Source organism: Microcaecilia unicolor, chromosome 4 (genome assembly GCF_901765095.1).
Source record: "Microcaecilia unicolor chromosome 4, aMicUni1.1, whole genome shotgun sequence".
NCBI lineage: Eukaryota > Metazoa > Chordata > Amphibia > Gymnophiona > Siphonopidae > Microcaecilia > Microcaecilia unicolor.
In genome coordinates, this window is record NC_044034.1 from 122,952,002 (window position 1) to 122,978,544 (window position 26,543).

The 26,543-nt window shown below is 43.8% G+C and overlaps 1 protein-coding gene across 3 annotated transcripts in view; it reads left to right on the top strand.

The window, feature by feature from the left end:
• TBC1D4 (TBC1 domain family member 4) overlaps positions 1-26,543 on the top strand; it is a 271,276-nt gene that overhangs the window by 205,690 nt on the left and 39,043 nt on the right. For 2 of the 3 annotated variants that reach the window (XM_030200605.1, XM_030200607.1), the window contains exons 10-12: positions 3,811-4,046; positions 10,853-11,002; positions 24,999-25,159. In XM_030200605.1, the coding sequence (XP_030056465.1) occupies positions 3,811-4,046; positions 10,853-11,002; positions 24,999-25,159 (547 nt within the window). The remainder of the gene's footprint in view (positions 1-3,810; positions 4,047-10,852; positions 11,003-24,998; positions 25,160-26,543) is intronic. The other variant, XM_030200606.1, reaches the window with a different exon arrangement.

The following is a 26,543-nucleotide window of genomic DNA, read 5'->3' on the forward strand; positions in this document are numbered from 1 at the left end:
TTCCTGGAGCGGCATCTCCCCCTTCCTTCCTCCACCCCCTTCCCCAGGTTTACCTTCTTTTTCCATCTTTCAAAAGCCGGTGGCAGCAACGATTCCCTTACACCTGGGGCGAAGCCAGACTTTGGCGGGAGGGGGGCCCAGAACCCGAGGTGAGGGGGCACATTTTAGCCCCCGCCATTGCCGACCTGCCCCGTGCTGCCACCACCACCAACATTGACCCCCCCTGCCGACGACCCTCTCGACTCCCCCTCCCGCCGCCAACCCTCCCAGGCCGCCGCTGTCGCCTACCTTTGCTGGCGGGGGACCCCAACCCCCGCCAGCCGAGGTTCTCTTCTTCCAGCGCAAGGCTTCATTCTGTTTCTGAGTCTGACACATGCAGGACGTCAGACTCAGAAACAGAACGAAGCCTTGCGCCGGAAGAAGAGGACCTCGACTGGCTGGGGTTGGGGTCCCCTGCCAGCAAAGGTAGGTGACAGCTGGTTGGCGGTGGGAGGGGGGGTCGAGAGGGTTGTCGGCAGGGGGATCCAGGGCCAAATCTATGGGGGCCCAGGGCCCCGTGGCCCCACATAGCTACGCCACTGCCTTACACTGCCCTGCCGCTGGCACCAGCCTCTTCTCTTTACTGCGGCCTGCCTCTGCCGTAACTTCCTTTTTCCTCAGATGCGGGCCACAGTAGAGAAGAGTCCAGTGCTGGCAGCAGGGGAGCATATAGGAATTGCTGCTGCCGCCAGCTTTTGGAAAATGGAAAAATAAGGTAAATTCGGGGAAGGGGGTAGAGGGAAGGAAGGGGGAAGATGCCAGACCTTGGGGGGGGGGGGGGGCAGCAGCTCGTCCCTGCCTCAGGTGGCATTTTGCCTCGGGCTGCCCTTGCCTACATTTAGGTAGTGCCCACTTATGTCTTGCGAAAAGCAGACATAAATGTGCATGCCTAAATACAGAACCTTAGCGTGGTACTTACAGTATTCTGTAAATGTGGGGCCCAAGCTCTGCCCAAGCTCTGCCCATGTGTATGCCCCCTTGCATTTACACGCAAAACAAGTCATGCACCTATGTTATAGAATACAGTGTCAGCATATAAGATTCTGCTTCTACACAACCAGCATGTCTTGGCTACGTTTGTCAAATCGCTGTGGTGTAATTTGGTGTTACTTTTAGAGTCCCTGATGTAGCCCTGATGTGGACGAAACATAGCCTGTGTCGGGCAGTTGAATTTATGTGGTTTTAATAAACTTTGGTTTGACTTTTTCTGTTTTGGTCTGCTTACTATTTACTGTCACACCTAGATGATAGCCAGAATGCGCTAAATTCTAGAAATGGTGCCCATATTTAGCAAAAAAAAAAAGTTCACTGAGAACTAATCTGTAAATGGCACTCAAAGTTGGGCACCATTTATAGAATAGCATTTAACACTGGCATCCTGGGTGTGAGAATTTACATCAACTAAAGCCTGGTGATACTTACGGTTCTAGGTTGATGAGCTCTAGGACCTCAGTTGGGTGGCACCGAAGCCCAAGTTAGGGATCCAGCGACTCCGACAGACAGTAGGCGAGACACCCCAGGGGTAAGCTGGACAAACAGGTAAGACAGAGAGAACCCAGGGAGATAGGTATAAACTGTCAGGACTGGATGTGGCTCTGAAAAGAGCCCTTGGGGGTAGGCCTGGCAGACCAGGACCTGAAGGTGGCTCTGAAAAGAGCCCTTGGGGCAGGCCTGATGGCCCAGGATCTGGAGGACAGGAGACAGGAATGTAGAGGCAAGAGCTGGAGACAGGACAAAGCAAACAAGACAGGGTAGACACAAAGCGGACAGGGCTAGGTAGACAGAGCTAGGCAAGGCAGGGCAAATAAGCCAGAAAACCTGTTGCAAAGGCAATGCTAGGGAGTCCAGCACTGCACTAAATAGGCCTTGGCTGGTGACATTAGTTCTGGGCATACAGGCTGGTTTTGCACCGCTGGCCCTTTAAATTACGGGCTGCAGCACGCACTTGCACCTAAGGGAATGGGAGATCGGCTGCAGCCAGACGACACCCTGAGACTGAGGAAGCCTCGTGGCTGCAAGCTGAGCTGAGGTCCCGAGGGAAGCCGCAGAGCCAACCCTGGCGCTCCCTCAGAAACAGGAGGTGAGTCGGTGCAGGAGCAAGGGTCCCGGTGGCATTGTGAGAGTGATTGCTGAATTCTGTAACACTGCGTTCAAATTCTAGGAATGCCCCTCCCATGGCCACACCCCTTTTTTGGGTCTGTGTATAAAAATTTACACACGCTTCTTTATTGTATACAGACTACAAAGATGTATGTGTAAATTAGGGCCAATAATTGTTAGTGCCCAATTATCAGTGCTAATTGGCTTGTTTAATTAAATTGTGCACTGGGCACACACCCAAATTTGTACGTGCAATTTTGAATGCCATATATAGAATTGGGGGATTTGTGTAAATTATAGAATAGTATAATATACGCATGTATTTGCATGCTGTGCCCAAGCTCCACCCTTAAACACACCTACTGGCAAAGTATGTGCTTTCAAAACATGATACGTAGTTTTCCATTGGGCAGTATTCTGTAAGAAGTCACTTACTACTACTACTACTACTATAAATCATTTCTATAGCACTACCAGTCGTATGCAGCGCTTTACAATTGAACATGAAGAGATTGTAAGCTCCTTGAGCAGGGACTGTCCTTCCATGTTAAATTGTACAGCGCTGCGTAACCCTAGTAGCGCTTTAGAAATGTTAAGTAGTAGTAGTAGTAGTAAAAGACAGTCCCTGCTCAAAAGAGCTTACAATCTACTTACATATGTAAGTGGTCACTTATGTGCCCAAATTACTTGAATACCATTATTTACGCATATTGCTACTATCTAGGTGGCTCCTTGTAAAATTACCCCCACTGTGTCTGTGGCAGGAGGCTTAGTAAATCAATTTTGTACTGTTTTATTTTATACTGTACTCTGTTTTGGGATGTATGTGGAAAACAGGACATCACATTTGAAAGTAAAGTAAATAAGATTGTTAGAGGTGTAGTTATCAACGTGGGTCACTAGCTCATGCTATTTTAGCACAGGTCCCATTTTCTGCAGTGAGGCCTAGTTACTAATTACCAGAGTAAAGAGAAAAATAACATGGTTTAACACTAACCTTTGTTGTTAACTTCCCTCCCCCCTTAGTTTGCAGAACTAATTTTGATTCAGTTTTTCAACAGGTCCCTGTGTTTCCTGTTTTTAAGTCCTTTTCAAGTGAGCTCACAAAGTATTTGTCCAGCTAGTCAGGAGACAGATAGGCACGTTGCCGGGGCTTTCCTGCCCTTCTCGGAGCTGATTATTTAGGCTGTCCAGTGAGAGGCCTTTTTCTAGATATTTGGTGACAACACAGGAAATTTGTTGCAGCTTTGTAGAGGAAACCCATGAAAAAATAGCTTTGGTCATGAGCTACTGTTATTCTCGGTTCTCCTGAAGCAGCTGTGTACAGCACGCTCTCTTTAATCATAATATCGCAACTTCAGTGTTTATGAGACAGAATATCTTCAGAGGAACTGATCAGCATTGCATATCTTTTCAAGTATATTTATTGTTCCTTTTTTTTTTTTTAATTAAGGTACTTTTCCTTCTGAGAGTTTTCTAAGGATGTAGGGTGTTGGTGGTGGAACAGAAAATTAGCATACAATAGAACTCAAGAGGTTGTTTTGTCTCTGCAGCAGTGGTGTGGACAAGGCTTTGGTACTTTGCTTGGATAAGCCAGGGGATTCGTTCTGGTTATGTCAGCAGCTGCCTTAAGGAGGAAAGGCCTCACTATTCTCTGTGGTGCCTTTGCAGGACTATTCCCCAGGAGACTCCCCTCCTGGGTCGCCGCCAGCTTCCCCGGTGTCTTCCTGGCAGCCCTTCCCAGAGGAAGATCAGGATTCTCCCCAGTTCAGGAGACGGGCTCACACTTTCAGCCATCCTCCCTCCAGTACCAAGAGAAGGGTAACTGTTCCAGATGCCAGGCCGCAGAATATAAGGTCTCCCCTTCTGAGACAGAACTCCCTGGCTACTGATGTGCCACAGAGCAGGTGAGTCACAGCATGTCCCACACAAGCAATGTCAGCACTGTTTTATGTAGATCTTACCTAAAAAAGGATGTGGAACCTGAGAACATTTATTTTGAAAATAAGGACCGTGTTTACTGGCTGCCTTTATTAAGAGTTTGTCCTCTCACATGTTTTCTCTGTATTATTCTTTTTTGTCTTATTATTGCAACAGGCAACATTGCCTTTCAGAATGGAACAGGACTATCCCTAAACTTTAGACATCAGCCAGGCAGAACCTGCACAGAGCAGGGGTTTAGCCCAAAACCTTAGTAAAGTTATTGTCCTGTACTTCCAAAAATGCATAATGGGTGACCTGCACAGAGCTGCAGTTACAACCCAACCCCTCTTACTAGATAGATTGGATAGGCCATTTTGGTCTTTGTCTGCCGCCATTCTGGGGTGTAGCCAGACACCCAATTTTGGGTGGACCTGGGCCGAAGATGGGTGGGCAGAAGAACTCCGCCTTGTCCCACAAGTGATTTGGTCTCTCCCTCACTCGCCTGCATGCCATATGGTCTCTCAAACATCCCCCCATCCCCTTCATACCTTTTAAATAGCAGCTTTTCACCGGCAGCGAGCAGCAACTAATACACACTGCTCATGTTGACCCTACAGCCTTCCCTCTGATGCAACTTCCTGTTTCCGCATAGGCGGAAATATATCAGAGGGAAGGCTGTGGGGCTGGTTTGAGCAGTATGTATCAGTTGCTGCTCACTGCAGGTGAAGATCTGCTATTTTCAAGGTATGCAGGAGGGACAGTTTATTTATTTATTTATTTAGATTTTGCTCACACCTTTTTCAGTAGTAGGTCAAGGTGAGTTATATTCAGGTACTCTGGATATTTCTCTGTCCCAGGAGGGCTCACAATCTAAGTTTGTACCTGAGGCAATGGAGGGTTAAGTGACTTGCCCAAGATCACAAGGAGCAGCAGTGGGATTTGAACTGGCCACTACCGCCATTTACTGTGTTACTGTGGAATTCATTTTAGAACTGACTGCTTAAGTGGATGCAGTGGTATACAACTGAAGAGTGGCGCTTGTAGAAAGGGAAAGCGCACGTATACCTTCCCATCTAAAATTACCACTGACAAAAAGAAAAATCATAAAGCTTGTTTTCTGCACATCTCTGTCAAAACTTGACTAATTTCAATAGTCCTTAAACAAGTTTCGATATACCATTCTGAATAAATTTGTAATAAACCTACAATCATGCCGGCCACCTCACCTAAATGACGTCACTTTACTACCTGATTGTTCAACTGTCACAATGTTTTCTTCAGTGTGAACTGATCAGGCCCTGCTGCTTCCTGAGTGGCAATCAGTTGAGCTTGTTTCTTGCAATTTCTTCAAAACATATTCTTCGCTTATCCTCTTCCACCTCTTTTCTGAAAGCTCTTACACCAGTCTGGGAGAACTATAACCTTTCTCCAGATACAAATTTTTAAAAAAGATCAGATCCTCCTGACTGAAAAACATGTTTATATTTAAAGCACAATGGCATCTGCACATGTCATAACAATAATCCTTAAGTGGTAGCGTTGTCATTTAGGTGAGGTAGCCGGTGTGAGTGTAGGCTTATTGCAAATTTATTCAGGATGATATAATCTAAATCTTATTGAAATTAGATAGTTATGCAGAAAACAAGCTTTGTATAGTTTTATTTTTGAAACAGTGTGCGCATTAATGTATTTATATTTATATATGTGTATATATATATATATATATATATAGGTCCCAAACTATAAATTCAAAAAAGAGGTAATCTCCTTAATCATTGACACATCTATCTAGAAAAGTGAGGAGATAATATGAGAAAAGGCATCAAAAATGTCTGTCTGCCAAAATATTAACTGAAACAGTAAAAACTGCTTACGGAGGAAAGGCCTTGAGAAGCCCCCAGCGTTACTTAAAGCTTCGGGGGCTGGACTTCATCATCATCGGCCATAAAACCTCCTTGAAAGTATTCAGTTCGTTCTTATTTTTTCATTTTTTTTATATTTTCTAAATTTTTACTGAACCGCTTAGTACATTTAATCCACACCCAATAGTACTTAGCTTTTTCAGGTGTTCTAGCGTGCAGGTCCTTATTACACTCTGACCACAACCAACGATGGCTGCCGTTTCGAAGACCTGCCTCAGGGTTCTGTGGTCTGTGTACAATCTAGGGAGCAGAGAAAATAGATCATTATCTGTTTATATTATCGGAATCTAAAATAACAATACATTGTCATCTCACCTCCGCACTGCATAAACATTCAAAGGACAAAACTAAGCAGAAAATGGTCGTCCTTTATAGACGGCTACGTCAGATGCCGTGCTAGAGTCTGGCCAATCAAAACAGGGGAATACGGGGGTGTGCATCATGACATCACCACAATTTTCCATTGGGAACCTCAGAATATGATATCATAGAAAAACTCTTCTAATTTAGAAAAGTTCATTTCATCAGACTGTCTTGTCCTCAGAAAAAAATGGCACCATTCTATTCTCCCATTTAAACCCGCTGGGCTTAGCGAGTTCAGACGGAAGATCCATCGCTGCTCATTCTGCAAAAGCCAGTGTTTTCTATTGTCACCAATTCGATTCTGGGAGATCTTAATGTGTTGCAGCACAAAACATTTTAGCTGATCAAAAGAGTGGCCTAACAAGTTGCAATGGCCGGTCAACGGTGATGTAATCTTTTTAGTAGTGATGGTGCTCTTATGCTCTGTCAAACGGATATATAGAGAGCGGGTTGTCTGTCCCACATAGAGCTTATCGCATGGACAGACAATACAGTATACAACATAGCTGGATCTACAGTCAGTGTTCACCTTCAATGAAAATTCTTGAGCTGTTTGTGGATGTTTAAAACTCCTCAGTTCCTGCATAATGGGGCACATATTACAGTTATTACATTTTTTTGTGTCCATTCCACATCTGTACATCTTCAATCTGAGCAGGTAAGATAGAGGGACAAAGCAGCTCTTTCAAATTTCTAGAACGGCTGTAGGCAAAACGGACTTGAATATCCGAAAAAGCTGGTAAAGTTTGTAAGATGCTCCAGTGGTTCCTAATTATCCTGGTAACCCTGGTGGCATCAGTAGTAAATCTTAAAACACAGGTCAACATGTTGTTCTCTTCCGAATTTGGTCTAACGAGCTAAATACAATCCACCTGTTGCTACCTAGGGTTACTTACATCAGACGGGGGTGGGCCCAGCTCAGGGAAGAAGGAGAGACGTCCTGAAGAAGACTCGTGGTGATCAGATGGTCTTCTTGCCCATGCAGCGCCTTCACACAGAGGTGAGAGGCACTGCGCGGGCCCGGTAAGGCGGAGAGGGGTTATGGTGGAGGGGGGAGCAGCGGCGGCGACCTCAGGGGGGGCGGGGCACGGGGCGGAGGATGGCGGGAGGCGTAGCTGTGGGAGAAGGAGAAGGAGAGAGAGAGGAAGGGAGGGGGGCCAAGGCTGCTAAACTTTTGATTTTTGTTTTGATTTTTTATTTAATACAGGGGGAAGCGGGGAGCAGCAGCGACCTCGGGCGGGGGGGGGGGGGGGGGGGGGCAAGGCCGTCCATACAGGACGCTCCTGACGAGTGCCTTTGCCCCCTCCCGATCCTTTTTTGATTATGTTTTCATTTTGTATTTTATGCAGAGGGAAGCGGGGAGCCACGTGTTTGTGTCTTTTATCTCACTTTTGTTTTAAAACATGCCAGCTTGGATTTTTGTGCTGCAGGGGGAAGTGGGGAGATGACAGCGCAGGCCTTAACGACAGCTCTGATCTCATGTTAAATTTATCACGGTAAATGATTCGGTGCAATCATCGGTATGGTTAGTGCATCCCGAATTGTCCACATTTCAATGGTAGTTACTGTACTCGTTTGCATTCCGTTTTTGTTAGCTGCTAGCGTCGTCGGAAAATGGCCTTTAATGCATGCTACGGTTGAAAATTTCTTCCTTAAAGGGTCGTTAAGGTTTACTGCATCTGGGCCTTGGTGTCTTGTCAGTAAAATCTCCAGTGAACCTATGGTATGTCTCCCACCTTCAGACCACTAGGGGTGACAGTGATGCTTTTCACCGCTTCCTCCAAAAATAAAGCCCAGGCTGTCAAGGTTGCACATATGCCTCCAAAATGTCTTGTAAATCAGACAAAAAGATGTCCAGCCCAATGTCTGAAAAGTGCACCCAGTGAACTCTAAAATAACTAGGACAGTCTGTAGTTAACAAAGGATGATACAAAATCATTTGAAACAAAATGTGAAAGTTCCGCATTTACCCTTTTACGAAGTTTGTCAATGGCTCTCACATCCTTGGCATCCTTCCAAACCAGGCAAGGAATCACCTGGGACCAAATCAACCATGGCATAGGAAAAGAACAATGAGAAATCAACAAAGCCCTTTTCATAAGTCGAATATGCTGAATACCCTTTATGTAGCAAAGATCATTCCCTCCCAAATGAATCACAATAAGAGCAGTCACTTCTGTCTTGTTACTCCAAACTTCATTGGTTACCTGTTGCTGAGAGAATTCAGTTTAAATTAGTTATTACCACCTTTAAAATTCTTACTGGGGAAATTCCTGACTATATGTTGAATCTAATATCCTTGTTACAAGGATCCTGTACTAGATACAATACTCGTAACCTTTTCATTTAAGATTTCCAATGTACAAGAATTTAAAATAATTAAACATCTCACATTATCTATTCGGTTATTGAATAGATAATGTGAGATGTTTAATTGAATTTAAATTCTTGTACATTGGAGCTGGCCTCCAATGGAACCAGCTTCCATTAGAACCAGCCTCCAATGGAACCAGCTTCCATTGTTTTTGAGGTCTTGTACTGATTATCTTCAATTGAGAAAACATTTAAAAGCTCTTTTTTTCTGCAAGGCGGGTTTATCCATTTCTTTGTATATGTTATTAGTTTGTTTTAATTATTTGTAGCTCTTGATTACTGTAATATGTCCTTAAACTGAATTAGGTATAGGCAGAATACAAGAATTGGCATAATATAACAGCTTGCAGTAAGGAAGATAACTGCTCCCAGCACATACTCCGCAAACCTAACCAGTGAATCCAGACTCCCATTCGAGCCAGATACAGGTTAGGATCCCAGTGGGATTCTTCAGCAATCTTCTGAGCACAAAACACAAAAGAGTACACACCCAGACCACAATCTCAGAAAGCAGCAGCCCTGCAATAGAAACAGAAACGAAATAAAGTTAAAGAGAAAGCATTGAAAATATATCACACAGGGGTAACAGCAGCATGACTATATCCCTTAAAGCAATTGGACTTCCATCTGCCCAAGGATTGAATCACCTGAGTGGAAGTCCCCAATGCAAAAGCTGTTCTGATGGCACATTTCCGAAAATAATGTGTGCAAAAACTGTGAGGGTCCAACCCCATTTGCAACACACACCGTTTCAACACTGCTGCAAACTGAAAACATGAGCCAACCAAAACAATGACAAGGCTGGCCACACTGATGTAAGCTTCTGCACACAATCCCAAGGACAGGTCACTAAACCCTTATTCTACATAAAACCACCCAGGAGCCTTTCCCCAGTTTATCATTCTAGAACCAGCAAATACACGTGCCTGGCTGTAAGCTGCACATCAGCCCCTATTAAACCCCTGTCACCAGCCGTACCCTTGTGAGCTCTACCAATTCACTGATCCGGAACACTCCATAAAAGGCGAAAGCATAAGCAGTCCGAAACAGCAGCACTTCATAAGCAGACAGACATATATCTGAACAAGGTGGTCCTGTAATAAAGGAAGGCGCTTGGCCCGACATTGAGACAGACCCACTGCCCTATGATAACCCTGATGCAGTTTTTTCATCAGAAAATGTACCGAAAGGTACCCCCAGCCCATCAAGCGAGACAGAAGACTAATACTAGCCAATGCTGCCTCAACAACATTCACAGACCAAAGTCGAGCTGACGCAAACTGTAGAAAACTGAGAATGCAATCCAAAGAGAATGAGCCAGATACAGAAAGACTGGCTTCACTCAGGAAAAATTGGAAATGCCTCCATCCCACATTATAGCTTTTCCATGTATTAGCTGCTGACAGTGACTGCAACAACTGAGCTAAATTTCCGGAGTGATGTCCCATAAGTCTGCAGGCATCAGAGTTTACCACCTTTTTTATTTGTATATAGCGGGTTTTTCTATGTAGAAAATCTTTCTAAAGTTATAATCTGTGTTACTAGCTCCTACGAGTGTTTCATCCAAATCCCCCTGATGAAGTACACTTCTATGTCCTTTCTCTGGGGTTTATAATTGGAAGTGAATAGATGGAATGGAATGGAAAAAAATATAGGAAGCCACATCATTTAGTACAGAGATGATAAAAAGCCAGGTTGAATGAAATTTTAGTATTTGTTTTATAGAAATTGTTGTGCTTTTGTTTTTCTTCTTTAATATGAAAATCATTTATATTCGATTGTCTCACTTAACCCATGGACTTAATATCTTTTCTTCCCGTCATGATCTCATTCTAACAGTGGCAGGAAGTTTCTTGCTGTTTCTATTTTAAGACACACTGGTTTCTTAATGACCACCCCCTACCCCCTCCTTCCAGTCAAAACAGCTATGAAAGTTCATGCTTTTTCATGCTTTGCCTCAGAGAGAATGTCTTTCCTTAGCACTGTTTGCAATAGGAACTGTGTGGTTTTTTTTTTTCTCCCAGTCCCAAGGTTTTGTTTTTTTTTAATGTCAGCGTGAATTGCGCATGTTAAGGTTGTTTCTCCCATGCCTGACAAAATGTGCTATGTTTTCTGTTGTCGCCCTCCCTCAGCCCAGTTCCAATTGCCAGACGCGTTCGCCACGAGAGCGAGTTGGCACCCTCCAGTCTCCCCTCATCCTTTTCTGCCCCCTCTTTCCTGAAAAGCTTTTACCAGGGCTCAGGCCGGCTGTTGCAGCAGTCTGAGGGCGAGACCTCCAAGAGGTGAGAACATCTCCGTTTGCAGCTTGTGTGGCATCCCTGCCTTCCTCTACTGCTGCTGCTGCTTCTGCTGGCTTGTTTGTGGTGTGGGGGTTCACTATGCTGCAGAATTTGACTGCATGCAAAGAAAAACACAACCCAACAATATCACAGAAGAGTAAGTCTACATGTGGCACAGCTCAATACTCCTTGAATTTCTTTATTTTGCACTTTTACAGCATAAATAAAAACATACCACAGGACAAATATGTTGGGCGCATGTCCATTGAAGAGCTCAGGAGTCTCACAGAATAGAGGTCTTGATGATAAAGTAAAAATTAAGGTCTGGGTGAGTTAGATGTGTAATTTTCAATATTAACTCTTTCTTCGAGTCATTCTACAAAAGGTATTAGGCTGATTTGGTGGACCATGCATTTAAGCAGGGGGATAAATAAACCAAGTTATTTGACAGCGGTTACTTTTATAAAACAAATTTGTCTGTGTTTTAGTTTTTATGTGCATTTCACTGACTAGTGTGTTCATTTTGTGAGGTTGCTAAGTTTGGCTTGCATTCACAGATTACTTTTTGCATGCTATGTGGAGTTAAGTTGTGCAGTTAGAATGGAGAACTTTGAAAAGTGATTATAATGATACCGGTGAACAGCTAGTGAGTCTCATGGATATGTGAAAGATTGATTCTAAAGTTTTGTTTCTCTTTTGGTTATTTTTGATATATGTTGTCAAAGACTAACCTGTTCAAAGAGACCTATCATTTGGACCCGTCTCAATGAACTATCATCACAGCTTTACCAGAGCAAGCTAACATTGAACTCTTTTTTTTATTTGTTTACTTTAATCTCATTTATATCATTGAATGTTATACTTTATCCTTGTTCTCATATATCTGAAATGAATGTATATCTACTCATTTCTAATTTCTACAACATTTTTTGTACCTTAAACACAATAATTCTCTGTATTTCTCATTCCGATAATGGCGATCGCCATTGCGGCATAATGTAAGCCACATTGAGCCTGCAAAGGGGTGGGGAAATGTGGGATACAAATGCAGCAAATAAATAAATAAATATAACTACATGATCTGTATTATTATTTAAATGTACTACTGTTGCATCTCAAGAACAATTTGCCAAAAACAACCCTTGATCTGTATGGGGTCCATTTACAGCCACGCTGACCACTGTATTAAAATGCTGACTGCAGCATTTGAAAAATGTATATATTCTTTGCCGCTACATAGTAGGTGCTGCTGCTGAATATGCATATAAATATGGTGACTGCTGGTAACTACCAGCCAATTGTCAAAGGGACTTATAGCTCCTGATTCTATATAAAAGTCGCCAAAACTTGTGTGTGCAAATTTAGGCATGCCCCCGATTTATATGTGCAAATTAATAGAATAACAAGCCAATTAGTGCCAATAATTGGCGTTTTCAACAAGCAATTATTGGCACTAATTAGATTTAATTGGGACTAATGCATAAATTTAGACGCAAGATCCGAGCCTAAAATTTACACATCCCCGAAAAAGGGGGCATGGAAGGGAAGTGGGCGTTTTGGGGTTGATCAAGGGATTGGTTTTGAATTACATGTGTAATTATAGAATATGGGTGCTGCGCTTGTTTTCATTGGTGCAAATGGCAGCCATTAAATTTACGCATGACCTCTCCACTTACACATTATTCTATAAACTGTGCTGAACTTTTGGTGCGTCTTATAGGCACAAAACGTATAAGATAATCCTCCAGGTAACAGTATGGTAATCCACCGAGTAAATAAGGTACTGACTCTGCTGTCCAAGCGGCTTGGTCCCCAATGTCCAAAACCCCGCACTCCAAAAAGGAATGATTCCCAAAATACAGTAGTTAACCTAAAGAAAATAGTTCAAGCACCCCATCAGTTCATATAAAGCAGTTTATGCCAAGCAATTCCCAAAACACAGCAGTTCAAAGGGTTCAAAGAAGAAATCCCAGCAGTTCATATGAAGCAGTTCATGCCAAGCCATTCCCAAAACACAGTAGTTCAAAGGGTTCAAAGAAGAAATCCCAGCAGTTCATATAAAGCAGTTTAAGCAGAGCACTACCTTTCCCATCTCCCTTCTCTCTTAATCCCCACAGGGAGAGTAAAAGGGTCCCACCCAACTTGGCCAGCACTACCTCCTGACCACCACCCCAATACCCAACAGTAGTAAACATGCTCTCTTAACTCCCCTTCTGGGCTTGCCACCTTTTCCCTTTTCTACCAAGTCTTCTTCATACCATGCAGCCAGCTGCTGTTTCACCTGGGTGCCTCCCAGTTTAGCCAGAGCAGAAGTATCCATCGGCCCCTCTTGTCTTCCCTCCTCCCCCTTTTCTTCCCCTTGCCAGTTTACGGGTTCTTCACCACACCCACCGCTCAGCTGCTCCTCATCTCCCTGATTGGGGTAGGCTCAGAACATCTTCCCTTAGCCTAGTTCTCTGTGACAGGTTTTCCCAATTCCCCCCTCTTGTCCTTCTCCTAGCAACCTCTGGGGGCTGTTGGGAATGGAAGTCCCTGTTTCTATGATATGTCCTACTCAGGGGCTGTTGGGAGTTGTAGTTTTTCCCTTTCCTCCATTCTTCCAGCCCCCTCCTTCCCCCTTGCGCTTTCATTCTCCCTCTCCTCCTCCTCATATTCCTTACAATACGCCAGGGGAGTATCTGGACTTCGCCGGTAGGGGGGTCCAGAGCCGAGGTGAGGGGGCACATTTTAGCCCCCCCCGGCGCCGCCCCCCCGCCACCATTGCCGCTAGAACCACCTCCGTGGCCCGCCCGACGACCGTCTCGACGGGAACGGCTCCCTTAACCTCCTGTAAACCTAAAGAGGGCGAGTCCCTGCATACATACCCCGCTCTGCAGCTCACAGTGCCGGGACCGAGACGCCACTCGTGCGCCGCATCACTAGGGACAGGAGGTAGGGAAGAAGTGCGAGGCTCCGCCAAAGCGTCAGGCATGAGCCGCACAGTGGCGCTGCCGGGAAGTTTGAAGGTTGTGGGAGAGGCTGCCGCTGTTGCCTACCTTTGCTGGCGGGGTACCCCAACCCCCGCCAGCTGAAGCTGTCTTCCTTCATTATTTCTTCTTTCTGAGTCTGACTCTGACGTCCTGCACATACACAACGTGCAGGACGTCAGAGTCAGACTCAGAAAGAAGAATCAAACAACGAAGGAAGATGGCTTCGGCTGGTAGGGGTTGGGGTCCCCCGCCAGCAAAGTTAGGCGACGACAGGTTGGCGGCGGGAGGGGGGGTTGCGAGGGCCGTCGGTAGGGGGGTCCAGGGCCAAATCTACTGGGGCCGTGGCCCCCGTGGCCCCATTACAGATACGCCCTTGCAATACGCTTAGATGGAAATGTTTACCATGCAGATTTTCTAGGCGCCTTATATAGCATCTGGCCCATAGCAGCTAACGGGCTATATAAGTACATAAGTATTGCCATACTGGGAAAGACCAAAGGTCCATCGAGCCCAGCATCCTGTTTCCAACAGTGGCCAATCCAGGTCACAAATACCCGGCAAGATCCCAAAAACGTACAAAACATTTTATACTGCTTATCCCAGAAATAGTGGATTTTCCCCAAGTCCATTTAATAACGGTCTATGGACTTTTCTTTTAGGAAGCTGTCCAAACCTTTTTTAAACTCTGCTAAACTAACCGCCTTTACCACATTATCACAATATAGCTGGCTGTCTGTGAATATTCAAACGCTGGTTGGCTAAGTTTAGTGGCAAAGATAGACTGCATAAATTGCAGTCCTGTCTTTTGCTGCTATAAATGTAACTGATCAGTCCTCAATATTTACTTAGCCGGTTAAGTTTGAGGCGGCTAAATTTTTGCACTTAGCACGCTTTAACAGCAGATATAAAAGTGTGCTAATTGCGAAGGCTGTGCACTACTAAAGCCCTGCATGTCCTCAACAATTACTGCCCTGAAAAGTTCATTTGCGTATATACACTTTTTGTCAGCACAAAGGCATTTAGGCCCTTACTCTACAAAGGTTATGCTCCTAAATTTACGCTCCTAATTTATGAGCATAATCCATTTTGGAGCATTGAGTATGCTCGTAATTTAGGAGCATAAATTATATTCATAAATTTTAGGAGCGTAAATTTAAGAGCATAACCTTTATAGAATAAGGCCCTTAGTGCTTTCTATTTTGGAGACAATCAGTGGTTCCACGGTAAAAGCAAAAGTTAAATTTGCAAGATGGCCACGTAGAGGCTTACCGCTAGGGATGAACGCTGAGGTTCTCTCCAGGTCCGGACTGCGAGGTTCTCCTGAGCCCTGTGAAAATGGGGAAACGGAGAGGTAAAGTGCGAGAGGCTCCCGCTCTCAGCACTGGGTCTGATCCTCGACGGCAAGCAACTCTGGAGCAGTTCGGCGTCTCGACCGTTCCCAGGCAGACTTCCTCTCCTACTATCGGAGCTGACGCGACGGCGTTGGACAGCAGTGTCGACGGGGGTTTCCCTGAGCCCCGTCCAGCGTGTGGCCCCCCGCAGCCAGGAGGAAGAGGAGTGGAGGCTGGGCCTGAAACACTGAGCCCACAAGGGACTGATGTTTTTCAGGGAGGGAGCCAGCCTACACCGGTGGAGTTGCAAGGTGCTGTGGCCTCAGGAAGTCACATTTCCTCTATATTAATACTACAAACTGTGAGTACTCTGAACCAAATCCTTAGCACCCCTACTCCTGGCTCTAGTTCGGGTAAAGTGGAAAAGCCGGCCGTAGTGACCTTAGAGTCACTCTGGGACCTTACATATACACTACATACTTTTCTTTTAAAATCAGTTGGGAAAAATGAGGAGCATATAAAAATGTTATCAGAGGCATTATAAGCTCAAATGGCTACCCAAAGTTCTTCTTAAATAAATCAATTGGAAGAGAAAGTGCAAATATTGGAAACAATGGGACAAGTTACAACAAGAGACCAGAATTATACTTTCCGGCGCCTAGAGTATTTGGAAAATCAAGTAAGGAAACTGAACTTGAGTTTAACTAATTTCCCAAGATCCCCATTGATATCTCCAATAGATATGGTTAAAAAATACTTAACTGAAATATTGGGAATGTCAAGTGAATCACTCCCTCCTATTGTACGTGCACAATATTTGCAAGTTAACAAAAAGAAAGATGGAGAAATTTCACAAGCACAAGTAGGAGAAGCTATGAACTTGACAGCATTCTTGGAATCATCGTTGGAAATCATTACTCAGAGAACCACAGTGGTGGTCACATTTGCGCTTGAAATGGACAGAGATGCTGTTTAAAAACTTTCCTTTAGACATTTGGACTCTCAGTTTTTGGGTTCAAAAGTTAGAATTTATCCTGACTTATCTAGAGAAACTCAGAAAAGGCGCAGGGCTTTCCAGGCTCTTCGAGCCAGGACCTTGGCTCTTGGAGCGAGTTTTATTTTGAAATTTCCTTGTATCTGTCGTATTTTGTACCAGCCTAAACAATTTCAGTTTTTTGTGCCCAAACAATTAGAGGAATGTTTAAGCAGAGAAGAAATAGTGGTAACAGTAGGGTAACAGATGTGCACTGTTAAGATAGGCTTGAAAGGAATAGCCGGGAAGCAGTAAATTATGTTTTCCCAAATATTTATTTGATGATAATAATTTCTTATATCTTGGATACTATTTCCAAACTTTATGGACAAAAGCGTTGTTAATTTATTTCATTTAATGTCTGTATATGATATAATTTGGATTTATTGTAATATTGTGATTTTCTTTTCTTTTTTCAATCTTCTCTATTTTAGAGTTGTATAAATATGAAAATGTAATAAAAAAAAAGGAGCAAAAGTTACAGTTAGTGTGCAATAAGTAATAGCCCCCAAATTCTATATAGTGTGAACTAAGTTGCGTGCACTTAATTGGCTTAACAAGCCAATCAGCGCTGATAATTGCCACTTAGCAAACAATTATTACCTCTAATTGGCTTTAATTAGAAATTATGCGCACAACTTTCTAGGCATATTCTATAAAGTGATGCGCATAAATTCTAAGATGCAGATCTGAAAAGGGGGTTTGACCAAATAAGGGGCATGGGCGGGTTGTGGGTGTTCCTAATTTACACGCAGCGTGTTAGAATATGCCCGTTTCACACGTAATTTAGATACCAGCATTTACACCAGGTTTTAGTTGGTGTAAATGGCCACAACTAAATATAGTTGCTGGAAATGGGCACTGGGCGTATTCTATAATCTGTGCCTAAAATTAGGCATAGTTTGTAGAATATTCCTAGTTGTATTTTTTTGCTCCATTTTTTAGGCATCATAAATAGAACCTATTTATTTATTTTGATTTTGCTCACACCTTTTTCAGTAGTAGTTCATGGTGAGTTACTTTTAGGTACACTGGATATCTCTCTGTCCCTGGGGGGCTCACAATCTAAGTTTGTACCTGAGGCAATGGAGGGTTAAGTGACTTGCCCAAGATCACAAGGAGCAGCAGTGGGATTTGAACCAGCCACCTCTGGATTGTAAGACCGGTGCTCTAACCACTAGGCCACTGGAAGGCATTACTTTCTTCTGGGCTTTTATCATGTTGTGGTGCTAAGAAGGGATCTTTTTCAGCTCATCTGTTTAGACTTCTGAGTCTGCTGTAACTTAGGCAACTGCCACTCAAAGATTTGTGCAAAATTACTGTCGGACTCTGCAGACTTGTGGTGTTAGGTTTTGGGGAGGGAGAAGGAGTGTCACTGTTTGCCTTTGATTGAGGAGTGTAGCCTGAACGCTCCTGCAAGTGTTACTTGCTTTGGATGTTGCACTTTCCGCCCCAGTGTTTGCACTGCTAAATCAGGATAGCATTTATTTATTTATTTAGATTTTGCTCACTCCCTTTTCAGTATAGCTCAAGGTGAGGTACATTCAGGTACACTGGATATTTCTCTGTCCCAGGAGGGCTCACAATCTAAGTTTGTACCTCAGGCAATGGAGGGTTAAGTGAGTTGCCCAAGATCACAAGGAGCAGCAGTGGGATTTGAACCAGCCACCTCTGGATTGCAAGACTGGTGCTCTAACCACTAGGCCACTCCTCCACTCCTATCCTTATGCACCAACTGCATCATGAAGTCACCCCCATTCTCCACCTACTCCCCATCCCTTACGATAACTTGTGGTTAACATGCGAATATGTGTATGCTAACAGGCATGACATGGCACTGACAGTTGGTGCATGTGTGTGGTAGCTGTTAGCATTCGCAAATTCGTGTATTAACAGCTCAAACAGGGCAGATGGCATTTTGGCCCATACTTTTCAAAAATCATCAAACATTCTATATAATCATTCCTGAAACAGTATCTAATCAAAGACTGGAATGTATTATGGCCACAGCATTCTACTTACATATGAAAGACATTACAGTATCATGCAGTTACATTCATGCATATAGTTTGCAGTGCCAAGTAGAACAGAGTGTCTAGCCTTTTGGGTCACACAGCTCCAAGTCCAACTACTTCCATCTTACTGCCGAAGCACATTTTCTACTCCATCTGTGACATATACCTTAGACATGCTGAGGCATTATTTTCTTGAAGAGAGTTTGCCATACAAGCATGTCCCATTTCTTAACCGTTGACTGTCTTAACCATTGACTCTCTGTTGTGATGCTTTCAGTCTCCCCATTTCGTCCAAGTCTGAGGCACGTACCGCCAACTTTCTGTCACTTAGGCACTGGCCCTTCCACTCTCCGTAGAAGAGGGGGACTGCCCCTGGTTTGACATCATCCATGCCATTGCTAGCATGTGACAAACAACTTCACATTTGACCACTGTGTAGATTTTGTCGGCAACATACTGCTTTGTGTTCCATCAGGCTAGATTCCACTGGCTGCCGAACGCTGCGACATAACCCCTACCTCCCTGGAATTTGGGGCGGGTTAAGTGGGTGAGCTGCTGGAGCAGTAGGCAAAATGGCAATTGTACCCTTGCTAACATGCCTCTTACTGCTTCCAGCAGCCCTTCCCTCCTCCCGCCTGCAGGCCCTTCCCTCCTATTATCTGCCTACCTCTCCCTCATCCCACGTTTTACTATTTCCCCTTGCTTGTCCCTGGTCTGACCTGCCTAAAACCTACCTGAACGCATTTCTAAATTCCCTCCAAGCCTGTCCCCCCCCCCCCCGCACCCAGCGCCTCATTTTCTAGCTGTGCTGAGCTGCCGCCCGCTTGTGTGCTCGACCAGCCTAAGCATCTGGGTCAGCTTCCTCAATCAGGGCAGGCAGCACTTTGACACGCACCTTTCATCAATATCAAACATTCCATGTATCAGCTCCTGAAACAATATTTGATAAAAGAGTGGAATTTATTATAGCCGCAGCATTCTACTTAAATATAAAAGGCATGATAGTATCATGTAATTACATTCATCAAGCAGTTTACAATCCCAAATAATTAAATACATGAATCAAATTCTATCTGGAGCATCTTTGGGCAGGGTGTCTAGCCTTTTGAGTCACACAGCTCCAACTACTTCTATCTTACCGCCGAAGCACATTTTCTACTCTCTCCGTGACATACCTTAGACCAGGGCCCCCGAGGGGGGGCAGGGGAGACAAAATTCCCCCGCCGCAGTCCCCGGTCTTGCCCGCCCTCCCTCGGCTCCATCGACAGCCCCTCTCCATTCGCCCCGAGCCCCCTGCATTCAAATTGGCAGTGCCTCACCTCCGTGTGAAAGCGCAGCGACAGATCGCCTTCCTTCGGGCCTTCCCTCCCTGTGTCCTGATGTAACTTCCTGTTTCTGCGAGGGCGGGACCCAGGGAGGGAAGGCTGGAAGGGAGGCGATCTACCGCTGCGCTTTCACACACAGGTGAGGCGCTGCCGATTTGAATACAGGGGGCCCGGTGGCGGACGGAGGGGGGCTGGGAGTAGGCAGGTGGAGACTGGGGACTGTGGCGCCGGCAGCCTGAGTAGCAATTGGGGGGACGGCGGCTATGTTCTCGGGGGGGGGGGGGGGGTGATGGTGGTGCCCCAGAGGCAGCCTTGCCCCAGGCCCGGCTCAGTCTCTCGGCGGCTCTGCCTTAGACATGCTGATGTGCTACCATTACTTTCTTTATGAAGGGTTGCCGTACAAGCATGACCCCTTTCTTAACCGTTGACTCTCTATTGTGATGTCTTCAGCCTCCCCTTCCATCCAAGTCTGAGGCATGCACCACCAACTTTCTGTTACTGTTACTCAGGTCCTGTCCCCACCCCTGTCCGTACAAGAGGGGGACTGCCCCTGGTGCCACTTCTAGCATGTGACAAACAACTTCATATTTAACCACTGTTGACGCTAGATTTTGTTGGCAACATACTGCTATGTGCTCCGTTAGGCTAGATTCCACCACCATAGACCAAGACAGTGACACCTCTCTTGTCATGGACTCCTAGCTGCGGCCATTCCTTAATGGACATGCATGAAGCCCGGAGATAAAGACCACTGTCACTCGTCTACACTCGCCTAACGGTCTGCTTCACTGCCCCATGTGTTCTCAATGCAATGACTCAGACGTGCTGCTGTGTTACCAAGAAGTGAAAGGGGCCATCCCTTGCCATGCTGAAAGGAGAAACGCAGAAGAACATTCCCAAGTAATACGTGAACAGTCCCTGATAGCTATCTCAGGCAACCGTGTGAATCATTTCTCTGCGATGATGCTAAGTTGAAACCATACCCAGCCCTCAGCTTGGAACAACGTGGGAACCATACCTGGGCCTGGATGGGAACACAACTGGAGGTTAAAATAGCAAATAAGCCCAGAAAGAGGAAGGGCAAACTATGGTAATATGTTAGTATATTTTTGGAGGACCCCAGAGTGGAAGCTGTGTGTGTGTGTGGGGGAGGGGGGTTCATTGTAATCTATGGCTGGTAGAGTAGCATCCACCGAATCAGCGGAAGCATGAACCTGATTCACTCACTATGTAGGATCGAGGTGGTGTGTCCCCATGCTCTCGAGACTGAGAAGGTTGATGAAGCCCCCTGTCACTACCTCCCCAAGCCTACCCCCCCCCCCCCCCCACACACACACAGCACCCCATTTTCTAGCCATGCTGGGCCGCCACTCAACCAGCGTTGTGTGCTCAACCAGCGTACATGTCTTGGTCAGCTTCTTTTACACACCTTAATGAAAGGACCCAAAGGAGTAGGTTAAACTAATGGGAATTAACATCTGAGTAGGGAGGGAGGAACTGTTATTTCTTGCTCTATAGAGTGTTGTGTCTGCTTGTGACACAAGAATTCAAGTACAGTGTAGTCCTTTGTTCCAGCTATAGGGACTTTCCTTTAATATGTTAATATGTTAGAATATAAGGCAGGTGTTTGTTCAACTGTGCTAGGTAAATTCCATCAACTAAATGGAGGAACTGGAAGCGAAAGCAGGAAGATGAAAACAAACCTTAGTGCTGGCATGAACATTCCTAAAAAGGATTTCTTCAGCACTCTTGTTTCATAAAAGAAGTGAAAAATTCCCAATGAGAAAAAATTGTTAAGCTAGTGTCTTGGAATAACCACAGAGTGCCCTCTTTTTAAAAGTATATTTGTGATTCTCAAACTCAGACAAAGGGCTTTGGGAAGCTTATAAATTGCTCGTGTGTACAACCTGGCAATGTAAACATCTAGAGCAACATCTAGAAATTACATTTTAAGAAAATGCACACTTAACAGAACTCTGACTGCAAAGAACAGTCAAAGCTAAGCTATATTACCTTGATGCTATGATTTTCTTGTAGTTTGCAAAGATAATGTTAACCTGAACCTTATGTTTGTAAACCTATATTAAAACATCTGTCTTTTTTGTAATTCTTTTTACTGGATTTTCATGACTATCTTTCCCGGAACCATGATTTGGACTCAAAATTGTAATGCGCATTGACATCAGCAGATCAACAGTACATGTCATTCCAAATTTGATTATCCTGTGTGTGAAGCCTCCCGTCTCAAAAAACAATATTACATTTCTATATCGTTTTCACAGTGACTAGATGGTAGAGCTATAGAAATGATGAGGAGGAGGAGGCAACATTTCTTCTTTAAAAATGAATTGGGATAATTTTTTTCAGCTAGCGTTAATGCTGTATCCAAATTTTTGCCCAATATATACAAAACTAATTTGCCTTCTAAACTTACATCATAGCATTTCATAGCCAGCACTTTACATACACTTTTATAGTACGGACCAATATATTTGCACTTTTCCAGAATTCCACATCAAATGTGTTGGATGTTAATCTTAAAGCAACAGTACTCATTAGATATTTTAACAATTTCCTGTTTTCCAGTTCTCACGTTCGCTTCTGGTCTCATTTCTCTGTCTCTTCTTTACAACAGAACATCTGCACTTGTTATTGTGGCTGGCTCTATTAATCCAATTTCTAGTTGTTTATGCTGTAAGGCTGCTTTTTGTGAGGATGTATGAGACGTGTATAGTAATCTATGGAACTTTGTAAGACTAACAGGCTCATTTTCAAAACATAAAAATGTCTAAAAAGTACCACAAAGCAGCATTTGGACGTTTTTCTCACAAAAACATCCAAATCAGTATTTTCGAAATCTATTTTTAGACATTTTTCTATAAAGTCCGTCAGAAGTCCATCCAACTCTCAAGAGGGACATGTCAGGGGCGTTTTGAGGGCAGGACTTAGGCGTTCCTAAGAATTAGATGTTTTTCAGCCATAATGGAACAAAACAAAAACGTCCAGGACTAAAACTAAGACGTTTTGAGCTAGACCTGTTTTTATAATGAATAAGGCACAAAAAGGTGCCCTAAATAACCAGTTGACCACTGGAGGAAATCAGGGGTGACATCCCCTTATTCTCCCAGTGGTCACTAATCCCCCTCCCACCCCCCCAAAATGTGATGAAAAACTTTACTTACCAGCCTCTATGCCAACCTCAGATGTTATACTCAGGTCCATTAGAATAGCAATGCAGGTCCCTGGAGTAGTCTAGTAGTGATGCAGTGCACTGCAGACAGGTGGATCCAGGCTCCTACCTCCCCACTACCTGTTACACTTGTGGAGGACACTGTGAGCTCTCCAAAACTCACCAGAAACCTACTGTACCCACATATAGGTGCCCCCTTTACCCGTAAGGGCTATGGTAGTGGTGTACAGTTGGGGGTAGTGGGTTTTGGGGGGATCAGCACATAAGGCAAGGGAGCAATGGTGAGATGTGTAACTGGGAGCATTTTATGAAGTCCACTGCAGTGCCCCCTAGGGTGCCCTATTGCTGTCCTGGGATGTCAGGGGGACCAGTATACTAAAAATGCTGGCTCCTCCTATATCCCAATGGCTTGATTTTGTGCGTTTTGCACTTGGATGTTTTTTTCTTTTTTCAATAATGAACCAAAAAACCCCCAATCCAAATCACAAAACGTCCAAATCACAAAACAGTATTTTCGGAAAAAAAAAAGGACGTTTTTCTTTCTCAAAAATGACCTCCTTTCCTATTTAGATTTTGGTAGATAAAAAAAACAACAAAGCAGTGGAATCAAATGCATTTATTTGGAATAATACCCGACATGGCCACGTTTCGCCTTCAGGCAGCGTCAGGGGTACAAACTATCAAAAATGTATATAAGTATATCATATACACTAGTAGTAAGATGAGAACAGTTATTCCAAAAATCTAGTTCCACTTTTCTGCTACTTCCAACTGAACTGATATGCATTTAGATTTTGGACGTTTTTTGCAAAATGTCCAAAGTTGGACTTAGATGTCATGTCGAAAATGCCCCTCCTTGCATTTTCAAAATGAGCCACAGAGTCATCCAAGCAGACCTGGTTGAGGTGAAATGTGTCACGTATACTGCTTTCCCCTTAGCCAGAAGATATGAAAAAAAAAAAACAGTTTGGTTTGGCAAGATTTTTTCCTCACGTACCTGAGTTGGTTTTTGCTTAGTACCTTGCAACTATACAGCTGCTTACTTATCAACTGATAGTTTGTTTCATTATTTTTACAATGGATTTCTTGCCAAAACAAGCAGTCTTTTCAAGGTGGGCTGTTGCCAAGAACTATCTGAGGAACTGAATTGGATCCATCAGTTTGACAAATTTCGGGTAAGCATTCAAAGAGACTTGTACATTTGGACTAGATTCTATATATGGCGCCTAAAAAATCGATGCTGAAAAAATCTGCGCTTAGCGCTATTCTGTAAACCTCACCTAATGTTAGGCGCAGATTATAGAATAATCATAGCGGCTGTCCCCGACTAAGATTTAGGCACAGGCATTTATGCCAACTAAAACCTGGTGTAAATGCCAGCGCCTTATTTAGCACAGATCTGGCATCCAGTTATTGGAGCTGATTGGCTTCTTAACCAGTTAAGTTCCACATGGAAATCAGCTACACGTGCTGATTTGCATATGGAACTTTAGTCGCTGTTTGTAGATTCTGGGGGTTGGATTGTAATTCTAAAACAGGGTGCCTATTTTAAGCTTATTCTATAAATAAAAGTAAGCTAATGCAAGTGGACAAAAACGTCTCTACATTAATATGTTTCTGGTAAAAATTCACTCTGCACTCTCAACTGCTGCAACATCTATTAATTGACCTCAGCAGCGACTTTTTTCACAGGAACCACTCTGCTCATGGTTCGCCCTGCTTTCTCATTGGTCAAAACATTTATTTGTGGTCTTACTCAAATAAAGAATAATAGAACACATTAAAATATATAACTGCTGGAAGCTTCAATACCACAAAAGGCTGTGTCAAAAGAAGAGGTTTGCGAAATTAATACATTTTCTATGCCAAATTTTGTGTATAATTTAATAGTAGTATGTTTAGTAACCGTGTTAGGGGATTGCTGGTTTTTCTGATATGTTTACTGATCTAAATGTGTTTCTTTTGTGTGCTGTGTTCAGTGTTTTTAATTATGTGTCCTGGTTTCATGCTTCTGCCTGCCTTTGCAACTTTGCATAACACAAAACCAAGTAAATGAAATTCTCTAATCTGTGTTGATATCGGAACAGTTTGAGCTTCTTTGCAAGTTATTAATGGTCTTGCTCATTATTTCCATAGTGACTGGGAAGGAAGGAGAAGAACGCTGTCTGGCTGCAGTAATGACTCTCTAAATGCCAGTGGGCACCCTGCTTCTCCCCGCCGCATCTCGTGGCGACAGCGGATATTCTTACGGGTAGCTTCCCCCATGAACCGGTCTCCTTCAACCGTGCAACCTACAGGTCTGTACAGTTTTCAGATACACTGCTTGCATTTTACAACAGTTATGCCTTGATCTCCAATTTTCCTTTGTCCTGAATTCCTCTTACCCTCCCATCTTAACTCCCAGATTGCTCTGCTATCAAAACACATCTTGTAGAGAGATCAAATTTTGTAAACAAGTTAAAAAGCTGAATTCTCTCTAAATCTATGGGATTTTTATTGCACAAGACACCAAGGTAACAAACAGTTTACTGAGTTTATATACATTATCGATAGACGAGTAGTTACAGCTAGTGTATAAGATAAGCATTTATCTCAGCCATGGTTACATGTATAATACGAGAGGCATCAGTCGGTCTTCAGTTGTGCACATGCCTCACCAAGACTGAGATGCATGCTAAAGCCTCAGCGCTGGTGAGGCAGTTCCAATCAGTGGATCCAGCTTTTCAAAATGATTGGAAGTGCTAAGTACAACACAAAATTCCCCTCCTTGGTCATAGTGCAGGAGCTTGCTCAATATTGGGGGCAGCCAAAAAATGTTTGTTTCATGATGTTTCTCCAGGTCTTTTCTGGGAATATTCATTTTGCTTGTTTTCGTTTTCCTCTTATGTCATCCCAGGAGCAATGTTGTTGAGAGCATTGCACTCTTTGCAAACAGTGCACACTATGGGGTAAATTCTGTAAAGGGTGCCCAAATTTAGGCACTGGGAAAAATCCCCACTAAGGGTCCGATTCTATATATGGTGTCTAAAATTAATGCACAAAGGCAATCACGCCTAAGCGTATTCTAAATACCACGCGTAAATGTACACGTGGTATTTAGAATACGCTTAGGCATAGTTCATGCGACTAAATCTATGTGCGTCCATTTACGCCAATGAAAAGCTGGTGTAAATCCCTGCGTGTAAATATATGTGTAGTAGCCCATATTTTATAACAATGTGCATAGATTTTGCAATGCCCATGAAACCCACCTATAACCATGTCCCTTTTTGCCTGCACACGTTATAATTTAGGCGTAGTACATTACAGGATATGGTTGGCAATGTATGCGCGTAAATTCTAATTTTGCCAATTAATGCTCATTATTGCATGTTAAGAGCCGTTAACATTTAACTGCTTGTTAAAACAATTAATCTATGCACCTAGTTATAGAATGCACCTAGATTTATGCGCTATATAGAATCCAGGGGTAAGCGCTATTCTGTAACAGACTTTCCGAGTTGAGCGCCATTTGTAGAATCGTGCATAGAACAGATTCCTGTGTTCCTGCTGAAACCTGATATAAACTAAATACTGGCACGCAAGATGAGGGCTTAATCCTTGTAGTCCATAAAATTCCACCTAAATTTTGGGAATGCTCCGGCCCACCTGTGCCCTCCCCATGGTCACACCCCCTTTTGG